General features: G+C 52.6%; 2 protein-coding genes across 2 annotated transcripts; both read left to right on the top strand.

The window, feature by feature from the left end:
* The first annotated feature begins 215 nt into the window (after nt 1–215).
* Nucleotides 216–2,600, top strand: LOC136373699 (C-C motif chemokine 21-like). The gene is made up of 4 exons (XM_066338658.1): nt 216–820; nt 1,338–1,458; nt 1,568–1,757; nt 2,069–2,600. The coding sequence occupies exons 1-3, from the start codon at nt 751–753 to the stop codon at nt 1,740–1,742; spliced, it is 366 nt and encodes a 121-aa protein (XP_066194755.1). The 5' UTR covers nt 216–750; the 3' UTR covers nt 1,743–1,757; nt 2,069–2,600.
* A 7,260-nt stretch (nt 2,601–9,860) lies between these two features.
* Nucleotides 9,861–12,464, top strand: CCL19 (C-C motif chemokine ligand 19). The gene is made up of 4 exons (XM_066338659.1): nt 9,861–9,918; nt 11,013–11,136; nt 11,497–11,593; nt 12,087–12,464. Exons 1-4 carry the CDS (start codon nt 9,861–9,863, stop codon nt 12,105–12,107), a joined length of 300 nt encoding a protein of 99 aa, XP_066194756.1. The 3' UTR covers nt 12,108–12,464.
* Nucleotides 12,465–14,842: the final 2,378 nt, after the last annotated feature.

The following is a 14,842-nucleotide window of genomic DNA, read 5'->3' as shown; positions in this document are numbered from 1 at the left end:
TCCTTGTCAGCACATTCTTTCAGCTAGTCAAGGTCCCTACTCACACTCAGGTCCCCACAATTTGATATCAACACCAAAATGTGGTGGACTGTGCTGTTTTCCCCAGCCTCATTGCAGTTTAGCCCTCCCACATCCCAGCCCTACGGCTGTACTCAGCTCTTTTCAGCTGAGGTCGTCCCCAAGGCAATCAGACACAGATAGGGTCTCAGGGGGAAGGGGTGTGGGCTCACCCTGAGCCACTTCTTACCCATTATTTGTGTTGGTGGTTTGGCTTGGAAGCAAGTCACAAAGTGGGGGAGCAAAACAGGTTGACTCCTTGGTTTCTTTAAAGACTTGGCCAGCTTCTGGGATCCCTTTCATGGGAATAAACACCCGACTCTCTGAGAGCAGGTAGTGGCAGGTTGTGAGACTCTGTAGGAAACTGGAGCCCACAAACTCATCTAGCTGTGACAGCAGCTGTATCTCCACCATGTGCCCCACCTGGCACCCCATGCTGTGATGGGCAGCTGGAAACAAGACAGGACGTGTCTGTAAAGGGGGGCTTGCAGCTTACAGGAATCCCCCACCCTCCACTTCTGCATCACCCAGCCGTTGGCTGGCTGGTGGGCTGTCTGCCAGGCTGTCTGAAAACGAAAGCAAGGAATCCAGAGATAAATAGGAGCAGCCTCAGCACGGGGCAGCAGTGTGTGTTTGCTCCCAAAGCTTGTCCTGCTCTCAAGCCTTGCCCTGCTCAGCACCCGTGGCAGCACCATGGCTCACCGCCCCTTCCTGCTGCTGCTGCTGCTGCTGACTGCCGCCCTCCTCATCACCCAGGCTCAAGGTGAGGAGTGAGGAGCCCTCCTGCCTGCTCCTGCTGGGATGGGGCAGGGTGTGTGGGTCTCAGTAGGGTACTGGGTGCTGGTGGTGAGGGTGGTGTTTGGACTGCACTGGCATGTGGGGTTTGTGGCTGTGTGCAGGGCTCTGTGTGTGTCTGCCTGTGGCATTGGCTTGCAGTGCTTGCTCGGCTTGGGAGTGGATCTCTGAGCATGTACATGGTGGGGCAGCAGCACCCCAAGCTGAAAAGAGCACGAGGTGAACTAGGTTCAGTCCCTTTTCAAGGAGCTCATCTCTGTCTCAGTTTCCCCTCCATCACTCTTGGATGTGGTGTCTTGTATTCCTGCAGCCAGGTCTGACCTGTAGCTGAGCACTGCGGTTGAGAGCTTTCAACCCCACGTGCTGCCCAGGCTCACCCCCACCCGTGACACCAAGCAAGTCCTGTGCTGTCAGCTGGCCTTCTGTTCTGAAGGTGTCCTGACTCATGGATGAGCCCAAATCCCACATCCTCTTCTTGTTCACAGGCATCGGAAGCTCAGCCTCAGACTGCTGCCTGAGCCACAGCCAGAAAACCATCCCCTATGGTGTGGTGACATCCTACCGCCTCCAGGGACCCAAGATGGGATGTGTTCTTGAGGCTGTTGTGTGAGTACCCTGTGGTGGCCAGGACCACTTGGAAGAGTTTGGCTTCAGACGAACCCTCCCCTGTCCTCCTGCTCCTCCCCCCTAGAAAGTCTTTCTGCTGCTCCCCCAGGTTCACCACCAAGAGGAACAGGAACATCTGTGCCTCTCCCAATGATGACACTGTCAAGAAGTTGATGAAGCACCTGGACAAGAAGCCCAAGGATGCCAAGAACAAGAACAAGAAGAAGGTGCAGACCCAGCGTCCTAGGGGCAGACCCAAGAGGCAGAGGCGGCAGCGGGTCTAAGGCCTGAAGAGGTAGGTGAGGAGGATCAGTAGAGTGAGGGTGCTGCACCCCATTCTAGAGCCTTCTGTGTGGGAAGGTGGGCGTTCATCTTCTGGTGCAAAGCCTGGGAGAGCTGTCAGAGCCATGGCTGGAGCATAGACGCACTAAGGGAACAACTCTCTCCTGGTTTGTGCTTGCCTTGAAATTAACTTTTTTTCTGGAGTTGCTGGGATAAGGCGATGCTTGGGGATGGGCAGAGCAGGTCATACAAGGGAATGGCCCCCAGCTGGGGTGGATGATCTCGCTGAGACCCTCTCCATCTCACCCCTCCTCCTTGCCTTTGTTAGGACGGATGCCTTCCCGCTGGTGACTGACCTATGGCCCGGCAATGGCAATGGACACATGCAAACCACACACCCACCCACCCGCCAGTCCCAGGGCGGGGATGGGGCAGGCTGCGGAGGATTCCCTCTGCCCCTCAACCTCTTTGTTGCTGCTATGCCTGACACAGAGATCCCCCAGCACCTGCAGTGCCTGGGTGCTCTCAGCAAAGCAGGCACCCAGGTCCTCACTTGTCTCATGGCCAAATTAGTGGGGACCTGAGCGTGGGAGCTGAGCCATGGCCTCTTGGAGGGAAGTGGACAGGCTTCCCACTGAAGGAGAGGTATTTAGCCTAGCAGGATGGACGCTTTTTCTATTACTTTTTTGGGGGATATTATACATTTGTATTTATATTTGAAAACTGTGCTTTCATTCAGTCTTCCTGAAAGGCTTTAATTCTGTCTCCTTGTGCTTCACAAAGTAGTCTTTATGCTGCAGGCTAGATTTTCTGGAAAATGTCTCTTATTTTTCTACCAAATAAACCATGGCTACATTTTATTTTCCTCTCATCTTTTCACTCCTTGGCTTGCAAGACCGTAAGGAGTTAGGCAGATCCCAAGTTCTGTGGTCCCACTTGAGCTTGCTGGATGCTTTTTTGCAGAGTGATTAATAGCAGCTGAGATGGAGAGGTTTGGGTTAACAGTGTGGCTCTGTGTCTGGACTGTTCTAATCTTTCAGGTTTTATAGTGCACTGTTGCATTGTAGTTTGGATAAAGATAGCCACTTTTTTTTTTTTTTTTTTTTTGTACAATATTTCCATGAAATCAGAACTAATAGTTCAATTTAGTGGAATTATACCCTTTTAACTCCACTGGCTACAAAATTGCAATGAAGTTAGAACAAATTGTTCAGTTTAGTGGAATTTTACTCTTTTCTTTCCCCTGGCTTTGCTTGTGTCAGGAATTCAAACACTATTAAGACACATGCTTAGTTTTCTGGGAAAAAAAGAAAAAGCACCAGCAACTCTTTTATTTACCAAATATGAAGAGCCCACATGGTGAAAAACATGCGTGAGGCTGTGAAGGTGGAGGGAATAGAAGATTTTGTAAAATTCATTGTAGACATCCTGCAGCCATTTGAGAGCAACTCTATCCCAAACCTTTAGTGAGAGCAGTCACTAAGTATGTGGTGCCACCTTTAAGTGCGATTTCAAGTGGAGATGGGACAGACCCCTGTGACAGGGCTGAGTCAGATGAAAATGGCATGCTTGCAACCTGTTCTCCCTGGCATGCTGAGAAGAAGCAAATTAAACAGGTGCCCTGATGTACTAGGGCATCACTGCTATCTGCTTGCAGAGATTTTGAATGTGGACTTTGGTCAGTAAAGGTCTATTAATCCATATAAATACAGTAACAGGATTTGCAGTGCTTAACACTATCAGCATGCGCCGTGTATTTGCTGGAGTAAAGCTTGTAGCTGAGCGTTTCTACCAAATACGTATCTGGCTTAACTGCTTTATTAAGAGGGCATTTCGGTCTATCATTTTAAGGCTGTGTAAAATAACTGTGAAGTTCAAGATAGTGGCCCTGAGCATGGGACAGGCGCTGAGCTGTCTCCTTGCTGCTGTCTCCTCCATCCTGAACATGTGGCCGTCTGCCAGGCCGGCTTTTGGACAGGATGTTGGCAATAAAATATATTCTTTATAACCAAACTCACTCTTTCTGGCTGTTTTGATGGGCTTTGGTGGGGTGGGAAGGGCTGAGTGTGTGGTGGTCTCCTGCCCCACTCACCATCATCTCCCAGGTTCAGTCTTTTGCTGTGCTCCTGTGTGATGCATCCCTGGGGTGCTCAGGCTGAGATCTGCTGGCAGAGGGAAGCAGTGCAAGTCCTCTCTCTTGTAGCTGTGTTGCTCAGCAAGGTGGAGACATCCTGGTTCTCATCTGTTCCCAGTGAGGGTTCTGAGATGCCAGCAAACGTGGGCACAACACTGGTTTGGACACAACATGGCCGAGCCTGTCCCTCTGACTCTGACCCTTCCTGTATATGCACTCCTTGTTCAAAGCAAGGGCTCTGTGCTCCTTGATGCTTTGGGATAACAGCAATAAAACAGGTTATTAATGAGGCTCTACGGTGGATTAGGCTTTGCTGGGAGCCTGGGTGACACCTGCACACAAGGAGTCATGTGGGTGTGCTTTAGGAGGGCTGGAGGCAGCCCTGTGTTTGAATGGACACATTGCACCCAGTGGCCCTGCCTCTGAACTGCTTCTGCTGGTTTTGGTGTCAGGGGATTGTGAAATGGTCACAAAAATTCCCTAGAAATGAGTCCAGATGAATACATCTGCAACCACAAACAGCTAAGCCTGAGAAGATGGCAGGAGCAAGCCAGGATGTAAAATGTGGCCTGGTGTCACTCTGGCTGTGGAAGAAAACACTGCACAGGAAGGCTTTTTACCTATGAATGTGAAGAGAACATTAGGCTGAAAACAGGTTAAAAAGACATGCTAGTGGTGGTGTTCTCATTTGCGCTAAAATTTACCCAAAAACCAGGGTCTGGAAGCACACTGGAGTTTGTTCTGTGCTCAGGAAGGCACAGGTGAGCATGGGCACAGATGCACAAATGTAACCTCACATGTGCCTGTGCCTCCACACGCACAGATGTTTGCACTCCTCTTCCAGAGCAGCCATTTTTTGCTGAATGCTTCTTTCCAGGCAAACAAGGTGGCAGGGTGACTGGGAGCCTCTTGAGGCAAGCGTGAATCAGCTGGTCACAGTGCTGCTGTGATGGCACAGCAAGATGGCACCAGGGAAACACCTCTGAGGAGACTCCCTGTAAGAAGTGATGAGCCTGCAGCACTCAACAGGCACCAAAATTCCTTCTTCACAAAGGAACTGAATTCATGGACCCCAGCTGGGACATGAGATGTGAAGAAGAAGGTCTAAGGCAGTGCAGCAGTGAAGCAGCAGAAAGGAATTCACGCACCTGGGCAGGGCAAACCTGATTCTATGTGCAAAGATAAGGCAGTGTTGATGAAGTATGTGCTGGGGTAGCAGGTGGGCAAGGGCTCTATAAAAGCCCAGCTAGACAGAATCAGTCTGCAGGGAAGGAAGGAAAGTTGCAACAATGTCAAGCCGAGCAAAAGGTTAGGAAAGCTCAGCCACCCTGGAGCAGAAAGGCTTCAGTGACAGCAGAGAGCAGCCAGGCGAGACAGAAAACAGAATGCAGCCAAGAAAGCCTTGAGCCCAGGCCAAATGATTAGCTCACGTCATTAGCTGGTGCAGATGATGCTCCAGGGTTGTGCCAGCATTGGAGTGCTCTGGGCCATGATGCCAGGTAGAGCTCCAGCAAGGCTCACCTGGACATAAGCACACCAGCTCCGTCTCTCCAGCCCAGGTCCTTGCCCAGCAGCAGGAGACGGCTGTGCTGCAGCAGCCTTGTGGGGACCAAAGGTTGGTTTTGGGGCTGCGTGAGTATTAGAGGGGCTTTGGATTCCAAGCAAAGCTTCAAGGCGTTTTTTGGTGTTATATCCATCAACACTAATCTCCTGAGGTCTGCTATGGTCTTGAGAGCAGAGAAGATGTGGGAAAGTGGCTGGTAGGCAACAGTGGCTCTCACCCTTCCTGCCTCAAGGTATTTCTCAGTCCTGGCCATCCTCTGGTATTCACGCTGTCCTAGAGGGCACATCCCAGAGCTTCCGCTCAAGCCTTTTGTTGCCTATGTGTAACTCCCAAGCATCCTTCTTCCCCCATCTTCTGTTTTGCTGTCTGAAGACCCTTGGCTTTGGGGTGTCTCATGCTGTTATTCCTCCTTCCATTTCCCCAGAACCCAAGATCCCTCTGCTTGTCTCCCGTCCTTGTCTCCCTAGGGCAGATCTGCTCCTTGGCTGTGAAGAAGCACCTGCTCTACTCTGAGGATATCCTATGTTGGGGCCAATGTGAGCCCTGCCCCAGAGCTGAAACAAACCAAGAACTTCACAGTCTCCCCTGACCATTGTAAAAGAGCCAACATACTAGTAAGAGCAGCCCCCAAAGGTTTGTTCTGTCCCATATGCTCGTAGGTCTGTCCACAGGTGAACTGAGTGTGCAGCCTCACTGGGCATCCTTCTCTACCAAGCCATGTGGGGCGTGTCAAGGAAATTGCTGATTGGCTGCTTTTTGTAAAGGTGTCCCCAGCCACCCCCTCTGAAATCCCTAGAGTGGTTGCAGAGATGACAGGCAGAATGATGGCAGGGAGTCAGGGTAGGGGGGCATCCCACCTAGCCCCTGCCATCTCGGTGCTATTTACAGGAAGCATCTGGCTCAGAAACAACAGCCCAAAAGTGATGCGGAGGGACACATGTGTTGCTCACCTAGGAGTGTAGAGCAAGATGGATCTGCTGCTCATCACTTACAGTGATCTCAACATTAGAGACAGAGCAGGAATTGGAACCTTTTGAATTCTTCTAAACCAGATCCTCAGGTTCATCTTTGCTACTTCAGGGCAAAGCCATGACTTGCTATTTCCCCCCACTTTGTCTCCATTTAAATCAGATTGACTGTGTTCACTCAGCTAGAGGAGATCCACTGGGGTCCTGAACCCCATAGGCTGCTGTGGCCTCGGTCCTTGTGCTACACCAGGACTTGGAATGTGATGGGAGCTGTGTGAGGCTGCCATGAGCCCAGTGTTGCAAGGGGAACTGAAGCAGCTGCTTTCCCAGTATTTCCCAATGAAATGAATGCAGCCAGGCTAGATCCCACCCCAGGGACTGGCTGTAGCTGGAATTTGCTGAAATTCCCCCTTTGCCCTTTCCAGCTCTGTAGCTCAGAGGTGGAAGGCAGACTGCCATCAGACAGCCTGGGGAGAAGCTGTCCTGGTGGTTCCTGTGGCTGTCAGGTCTCCAGGAAGGCAGCAGCATGGTCAGTGCTCCCTGAGGAGAGCCCAGGGATGAAGGTGATACCCCTATGGTCCATTTACATTTTGATAGGTTGGATTTCCCACAGGGATCATTAGTCCCTTCTGATTTCCACTTTAATTAACAACTGCATAATCGAGGTTTCTGCAGGAGGGAGTGCTTACGGATGCTTCATGCTGTATCCTGTGGTGTCCTCGGGGCTGGAGCGCCAGTGCTCCCTAATTGCTCAGGAAGAGCCTTAAATGAGTCAATTTGAACAATGCTCTTCCCTTATCCCCACCAAATCCCCTGCCTGGTTGTGCCTCTGGGGACCCTGGACCCTGCAGCATCCCTGTCTTTCCCATCTGCACCACCTCTTCTGGCCCCTGAGGCTCTGTGCTGTGTGGGATGTGTGACCTTCCTGAATGCCACAGGGATGCGCTTCAGAGATGACCACACTTTTCTTAGAAATCTTATTGACCCCAGTAGAGGGGGGAAACCCACTACATTCGCCTTTCACAATGCAAGTGGAAAGCCCCTTTTCTTACTCTGGTGTTCTTCCTGGGGAGCAGAGGCATGTGACACCGCTGTGCTTTGGCCCACTTGGCTCCCCGACAACCGTCATAAGGAAGAACACTCCCTTTCCTTTCCTGCCCATGCTGTTGGCAGGGGCTGTGGGCAGCTTCAGGGGTGGGGGTCTCCTACAGCCAGAAGTGGCTAAGAGCTGTAGCTCCATATGGGTATATTCCCAACCCCCCATGCTCCTTTTGGTGTAGGGCCAGTTGGGAGCCAGCAGCTGGCAGGAGAGCCTTATGGCAGGGAAGTGATGACTGGGGACACCTCTGCTTGCCAAGGGGTGCAGAACCCTGCAGTGCATGAAGGGAGTCCCACAGCACGGGACTCCCAGCACCCCTTGCCAGCCCTTGGTTGTGCTGCAAGGTCTGTCAAACACACTGAACCTGCAAGGAGGTGAAGGTTTGTTGCTGGGCAGGTCCCCCAGTACTGCATACCAGTGAGTCAGAGCCTTGCTCATGGGGCCCAGGCCTGGTTGCTGGCCTCTGTATAGGGCTCCACACTGTCAGACCAACCCCCAACAAGGAGCTGGCTCTCAGTTAGAGGCAGTTCTGGCCACCAGCAACCAGGAGCTGTCATCCTCCCTGCTGTGACATCTCTTTGGCAGTGTCCTGAGGAGATTAAGTAGAGACCAGGTTGCAGAAACAGCCTACATCCCCAAACCTGCAGGGAGCCCAGCACTGATGATGGACGCTAATCCTTCACCACCTAAACTTGCCTTCTGCTGCCTTGTGAATGCCAGCAGATGTTGACTGAAGTTAAGCTGGCACATCCTGTTTGTGCTGCTCCTCCTGCCCACCAGCCCCTGCCTGATTCCTTCTCCACAGCACTGGCTTGCTGGGGCACAGGAGCAGCCAGAGGCAATGCTTTCCTGATGGAGGAGATCACCCCCATATATGAGGCTCGTGACAGTACCGGTGCCACTGCAGGGCTGCAACACCATGTCTTGTGGCATGGCTGGAGTCTCCTCGTGCTTCTTACCATGACGTGAGGAAGGGGTAGATCCTTCCTACTGTTGAGAGGAGCAAAAGGACTCACTGAGGTCCCCGGGTCCCAGCTGTGTGCCTTGTGCCTGGGTAGATATTTGTCCACATGGAAGGGGTTTTTACACTGCTCTCCACTGAGGTGCAAGGACAAATCCAAAGCTTGGGCAAGGGAAAAGTAAAGGCATAGAGACTCCGCTCCAGCATTTTTTTCACCCCTGTTGCAAAATATTTTTTCTGTTGTCAGTGGGAATTTATCTGGGTGAATCTGATGCCTTTATGTTTGTCTGTCCCTGGGCCTCTCAAAGGAGACCCTGACTGACAACTCCCTACAAGGCAGCTGCTGACAGCAGTGAGCTTTCCATCATTCTTCTCCTGGCTGCACAACCCCAGTGCTCTCTGCGTCCCACAAGGGACTGAAGCAGCCTGGTTTAAGGGACATCACTGCAGGTGGCACTGGCACGGTGGTGAGTCACCATACCAAGGAGAAACAACCCCCTCCCTGTGCTCCTGTGACGATTCAAAGCAGGAGCTCTGGTCCTCACAGCAGTGCCCACGCAGCGGGTGAGCTGCCGGCACCCTGCGCTGTGTGCACAGTCTCCGTGGGGGATTTCTGCTCCTGCATGGAAGAAACCTGTTTACAGGAAGATCTGTAGCTGCCTCTGGCCAAGAACCTGTTTTCTGGGACACTTGGAAATCAGGTTGTCTTCTGGCCTGTGAGATCTTGGCCCTGGATGGAGCATGCTGACTGGGCTCTCTCTCTGCCAGCTTCAGATGTGCCCCCACACGGGCACTGGGGATGGCAGGAGGAGAAAGCCAGGCTTCAGCAACTAGCCAGGGAGACTCTTGGGGGCAGACAGACATCAGCCCAGTACAAACATATATCCCAAAAATGGGGTTGAGGCAAGTTCTACCCTCCTATAGGATCAGAGGGTTGAGACTGTGAGATATTTAATGTGAATATCCCAGAGATGTCTCAGAGAGGAGACTGGGAAATGTGGGATGAGTGGCCCCCAGGTGCCATCCCAGGGCCCTGGGGTGCTTTCACAAGGTAAAGGGACCCTTGAGCTGCCTAGTTCTGACCAGCAACACCTATGGCCTGAGTGCTGCCAGAGAGGGCAAGAGCATGTTTGGCTACAGGACCACAGAACAGCTGGCTGCAGGGAAAGCAGCTGCTGGGGATATTCAGGAACTCCTCAAAGATTAAATCCAGCCTGTTGTAAGACTTATTACAGCTTCCCAGCCTCTGAAAGAAAGTGAAAGCCATGGGCTGGAAGGATATATAAGCAGTGGGGAGCAGCAGCAGCAGGGTGCAGGGAAACTGTGCAGAGCTCACCTCTCCTGCCTCAAACTCCATCGCCTCCAGCCCATTCTCTGCCAGACTCAGCAGCAAAATGCAGTGGCTGCATCTTCTCTGCCTCAGACTCCTGTTCCTGGGACATATCCTGAATGGTAAGAGGGGACCTATCAGTCTGGCTTTCCTATGGAAGTGAGAGGATTCAGTTTCTTCTTTCTTTTGCATTTCCAGCAGACTTTTAGAGGGACATGTGGCTGCTGCTCCATCACAGCCCTAGTGCATCCTCTTCTTGTAATCTGTCCCACAGGTACTTTGTCCTGCCCAAAGTCCAGACAGGAGCCTGTAGGGTTTTAGGGCTGGGAAGGTGTGTTTGGAAAAGACCACGGAGCAATCCTGCCTCCCAGTGCCCTAGAACAGCTTGCATACATTGGGCTGGGATTGTCTGGATCCCACTCTCCCCAGTAGACCAGGGGAACCTTCCTGTCATCCTGTGGTGTAGGGCAGCCTGGAGGCAAGTGACAGGGCTTGGAGTCAGAGGGAAGGTGTTTGTTAGGGCAGGGCTAATGTTTGAGGGGATGTTGGTGTTGGACGTGAGGTTTGCACAGGTCGCAGTTATCTGGGTGGGTGGCATCAGAACCTCTACCTGTGGTGGGAATGTGGGAGGTCCAGACACCTTGTGGTGTTGCACCACACCTTGCTGGTGAGGGTACAGACATCTGTGGGTCTGCCAGCCTTGTCAGGTATTAGCAGTGAATACAGCATTTGCTGGGAGGGTGACTCTGGATCTCCTTCTCTGCAGAGAAACACAAACAGTTATGCCCTTCAGCTGTCACAGGAATGATCTGTGTGGGGTGGGCTGGTGGCGGGGTAGCAGCCAAAGTTGTCATTGCTTCAGTAAAGTTGAAGTCATCCCCAGCTCCTCAGAAATGTCTGTCTGTATTGCAGCACCCTGAAGCAGGGTAAATAAAGACCTCTGTGTCCTGCCTGGGGTTCAGGAGGGACACAGTCTTGCAGAAGGATTGCCTTCTGCCTGTTTACTCTTGCCCATCTCCTTTGCTTTCTGTCAGGAGGAGGCAAAGGGCTCCCTGCACTGGGGTGTGGGTGCAATAAAGCTGGTGCCTGTGTGCCCAGCCAGGGCAGTGTGTGACAGCATTCTTGCTGGCACCATCCTGCCGCAGCTCCATCACCCTCTGGGAAAGCTGGGAGAGGTGCACCTGACCTCAGCCTGCATGATGTCTTTCTTCTCCAGTGCGTGGTGGGAACAACGTCCTCGACTGCTGCCTGCGGACAAGCGATATGCCCATCCCACGGCGGATAGTGCAGGATTACCGGCTCCAGCTGGTGCAGGATGGCTGTGACATCCCTGCTGCAGTGTAAGAGCCCAAGCAGTGATGGCTGAGGGACAAGGCCTCGTGATGGCCAAGGGATGGACCTTGTATGGAGGCAGGCTTGCAGGCAGAGCAGGACGGCAGGGGGACACTGAGCTGGATTTGAGGGTGAAGGAATACGAAGAACTGCAGAAGGGATCTGATCCTGGAGATCCAGAGGCTCAGTGGGAGTGGGAGAAATTGAGAGGGGACAGCATGGGGCAAAAGCCAGGGAAGAAAGTCATCCATAGGAAGAGATGAGGGAGGGCAGTGAGGTAGGGAGCAGATGAGAGCTTAAGGTGTTCTTGAGCATCCATGGGGTGTCTGCTCACTACATCTTGTGTTTTTCCCTCATGGGCCTGGCAGATTCATCACCACAAAGGGCAAGCACCTCTGTGCACCCCTCCACTCCCCATGGGTGATTCGTCTCCAAGAGAGACTGGACGCCAGCTCTGCCAAGAGGGTAAGAACCATCCCTGTTTTCAGCCAGGCAAGAGATCAGCCCAGGAGATGGGTTTATCCTCTGCCAAATAAGCCTTTCCCATTGTGACTAAGCTGCTGGGAAGAGCAGGAGTGTGCTCTGCTGAGGCATGGTTAATTTGTCTTGGTCTCCATCCTTCCTGCCTCCAACTGGGACCAGTCTGCCTCCTTGGTAATCCCTCTTCCACCCCAAATAAATGCAGTCCTGGAACTTTTGTCTACCCAGTATCACTCTTGTCTGAGCCTGGTGTGTGCCATGACAAATGGCACTGGGAGCAAAATCCCTCCACACTTCTGCCCCTCTAGCTTGGAGTCTGCCGCTTGTGCATCTTCACAGAGAGGGCTTGTGATGAGTTTGGAGGGTGCTTTACAAGCTCTGACAGGTCCATCACTGCCGTGGCTTGTCCAGCAGAGGAAGGGAGTCTGAGGAAGCACATACCCCAAGAGCACCAGTTGTGTTTTTTTCCCTTCCCCAGGGCAAATCTCGGGGCAAGTAGGTCATGAAGAAGCCATGGCCGGTCCCAGAAGCTGGAGGGGACCACCTCCCATCTGTGAATCTGATGCTAATGGAGCCAGCTTGCTTCCACCTCCAGCCTCAGGGATGACCATCCTTGAGACTCATGCCAGTGTGTGGGGCTGGGCAGAGCTTTATCTACTCTTTCTTTTTCCCTCTGCCTCCAATTTGACCCAGCAGCCTGTGTCAGGCTGAGCCAGAGGCTACTGGACTCCATCACCTTTGCAGCCTGGAAGCTGTTTGATGGACTGATCTGCCAGGTGAGCTGGGGAGTCTCAGGCTTCCCATCAGCACAGCAGCTGTGACATCCAGCTCTAGTCCAACCCCTTTGTTTTCCATGGTCAGCCCCAACTTGGAGTTTTTCTGCATCCCTGGGAAGGGCTGCCAGCTTAGAACACTGTGGGGATGGAGGGGAGTGATGGAGATGTTCCACAGTGGCTATACATTCTTCCTTGCAAGAAATAGAGCCACTAGTGTGGAGCAGGCAGAAATGTGGCCCTTAGCCCCTGCTCTCCTCTGGGACATTGCACCCTTTCTCAGTCCCTCAGCCTGATACCATGGTCCAGCCCTGCCCCATGGCCACACCTGAAGTTCATGCTGTTCTCAGGTTATTTGCTGCTAGATCTGCTCACTACAAAAATTCCATATATATGTCTCTTCTTTACTCTCTCTTTTTTTTTAAATTGTGCTGTGATTTTGTTAAATAAAAGAAAAGCTATCAGGTAGTTGTCATGCCTCAAGTTTGAGCCTGAAAGCCAGTGTGGAGTGTGTGGTGAGCAGACAGCTCTGCCTACTGTGCTGCAGTGGCAAGGGGGCTGTATTTGGGTGTGAGGAGGAAGGAGGGTTCATAGGGATGAAGGACACAGCAGCCAGGCTGCAGGTCTCTCCTGGGAGTCTCTCAACAGTGTGGCAAAACAGGCACCCTGCTCTGCACTGCTCAGCCAGGCTACAGGAGCAGGCCCCCATGGGAAGGTGTGCAGGGATGGGGTAGAAGGGAGCATGCCAATATTGCACCATCCAGCCCCAAATGCTTCAGTCCTGCAAGTGCTGGTGCTGGGTCGGAGCTCCCCAGCTCTCAGCTTCCACATGAGCAGGGGACATGAAAGAAGGAGGTTTGTCCTTGCAGTAAAAGGAGACTGAGGCACAGTGTGGTTGATTGCTCTGGCAGGTCAGTACTTGCTGGCAGCTGGGGTGCAGGTGAGTAGAAGGATAAGTTTTGGGGCAATGGAGGCTGCTGAAGACACCTACTCCTGGGCACACTCATGGATAAGGTACAGATGGCTGCCCCCCAGCTCCTGCCACTCATCTACAGTAAGATGAGAGTCTGTGGCCATTTTCCTCCTGAGCCTCAGGTCTGCTGTGCACTCTGAATAAGGTCTTGCTGTCTCAAAGTGTTGGTATGTCCCCTTTTGTCAAGGCCGTGTGATGTTTAAACAAAGCTCGTCTGTCCAGCTGAAGCATTTGTGTGTCCAAGAGGCAGGCATCATCCTCTCCTCCCAAGCACTGCTGTGTGACTGTATCATTAAATTAGTTGGGTTTACTGCTAGTCACCATGCCTGGCCACAGGTTGGGAGTGAAATGGCCCGGGACTATGCCTGAAGGCAAGGGGAACATCAGCCCTCAGGGGACCGCATCCATGGTGGTACAGCAGCTGGGCTGTTCAAGCCAGGGAGTGCCCAGGTACCTGATGGCTTTTTGCCTACACCTCTTGAATGCAAGCTTAATCCTGTCCCTTTTGCCCTGGTTGCCTGGCTCACTCAGTGGCTTGTTTCTCTTTCAGGTGTTCTCCCCCCTGGGGTCCTCCTCCCTGGTATCTGCACAAGCAGTGCCTCAGGCTCAGATGTCTCTGAGAATGACTTCCACAGAGCACCAGCTCTGTCCCAGATCATTAACTCTAGTGACAGCCCCTGCAATTCAATCCTGAGCAGAAGGAAGAGGAGGAAGGCTGGTATGGGAAGAGAGGCCAAGACAAACAGTGTTAGTGGGAAATGAGGATAACTTGGTGCTAGCTTGGACAGAAGCCTTCCTGCTGCTTGCTCAGTGACCTGTGAGGGGGCCATGACTGGGGAGGGGGAGGATGCTTGGCATAGATCTGCTCTGAGGCTGAGCTACTGCAGCTGGAGCAGCTCCCTGTGATGGGCAGGGACTGCTAGAGGGGCTTAGACTTAGGTGAATTGGTTTCATCCTTGGCTGCAGGCTACCATGACAAGGAGAGCAGGGGAAATGGGGGAGAAGGGGCTTGCCGTGATCTCTTGGATGTTGGAAGCAGGTTAATCCATTTCCATAAGAGTTTCAGGGATGTCTTAGCCAACCAGCCTGTAAGAGCATGGTTGCAAAGCCCAGGGTTCCCATCTCTCCTGGGAGCAGTAGATGTGTTCTCCTCAGAGCAGTACAGCTGCACACCACAGATCCCTGCTAGGTCCTGGCCTGCCATGATTCTTAAGTGCATGGTGATCCAGATCCCAGATCTGGCAGCCGGCTGCTCTTACCCATCCCCCCAGGGGAGGACAAGAAGAGATACTGTCCTGGACCAGGTATGTGGTCCTGGATCCTGTCCCTCCTCCAGCCCTGCAGCAGCCTCTCTCTGACCTCCAGAGCCCAACTCCTCTTGGAAATCTGTCAAAAACCAGACTGGTTCAGTGCTTAGTAAACTAGGGAGTGAGTTTCTCTGACTCAAAATGTCAACAATCTCTTTAGGAGGAAGCAGCCACTTTCCTT

Source organism: Sylvia atricapilla, chromosome Z (assembly GCF_009819655.1).
Source record: "Sylvia atricapilla isolate bSylAtr1 chromosome Z, bSylAtr1.pri, whole genome shotgun sequence".
Classification (NCBI taxonomy): Eukaryota; Metazoa; Chordata; class Aves; order Passeriformes; family Sylviidae; genus Sylvia; species Sylvia atricapilla.
The sequence above is the reverse complement of the archived record's forward strand: the minus strand, read 5'-3'. Positions and strand labels throughout refer to the sequence as shown.

Excerpts from the sequence above, each read along its gene's own strand:
- LOC136373699 (XM_066338658.1), top strand. The coding sequence starts at position 751 with ATGGCTCACCGCCCCTTCCTGCTGCTGCTGCTGCTGCTGACTGCCGCC. Across the intron at positions 821-1,337 it reads CCTCATCACCCAGGCTCAAG|GCATCGGAAGCTCAGCCTCA; the intron begins GTGAGGAGTGAG and ends TCTTGTTCACAG. Across the intron at positions 1,459-1,567 it reads TGTGTTCTTGAGGCTGTTGT|GTTCACCACCAAGAGGAACA; the intron begins GTGAGTACCCTG and ends CTGCTCCCCCAG.
- CCL19 (XM_066338659.1), top strand. The coding sequence starts at position 9,861 with ATGCAGTGGCTGCATCTTCTCTGCCTCAGACTCCTGTTCCTGGGACAT. Across the intron at positions 9,919-11,012 it reads CCTGGGACATATCCTGAATG|TGCGTGGTGGGAACAACGTC; the intron begins GTAAGAGGGGAC and ends TTTCTTCTCCAG. Across the intron at positions 11,137-11,496 it reads TGTGACATCCCTGCTGCAGT|ATTCATCACCACAAAGGGCA; the intron begins GTAAGAGCCCAA and ends TGGGCCTGGCAG.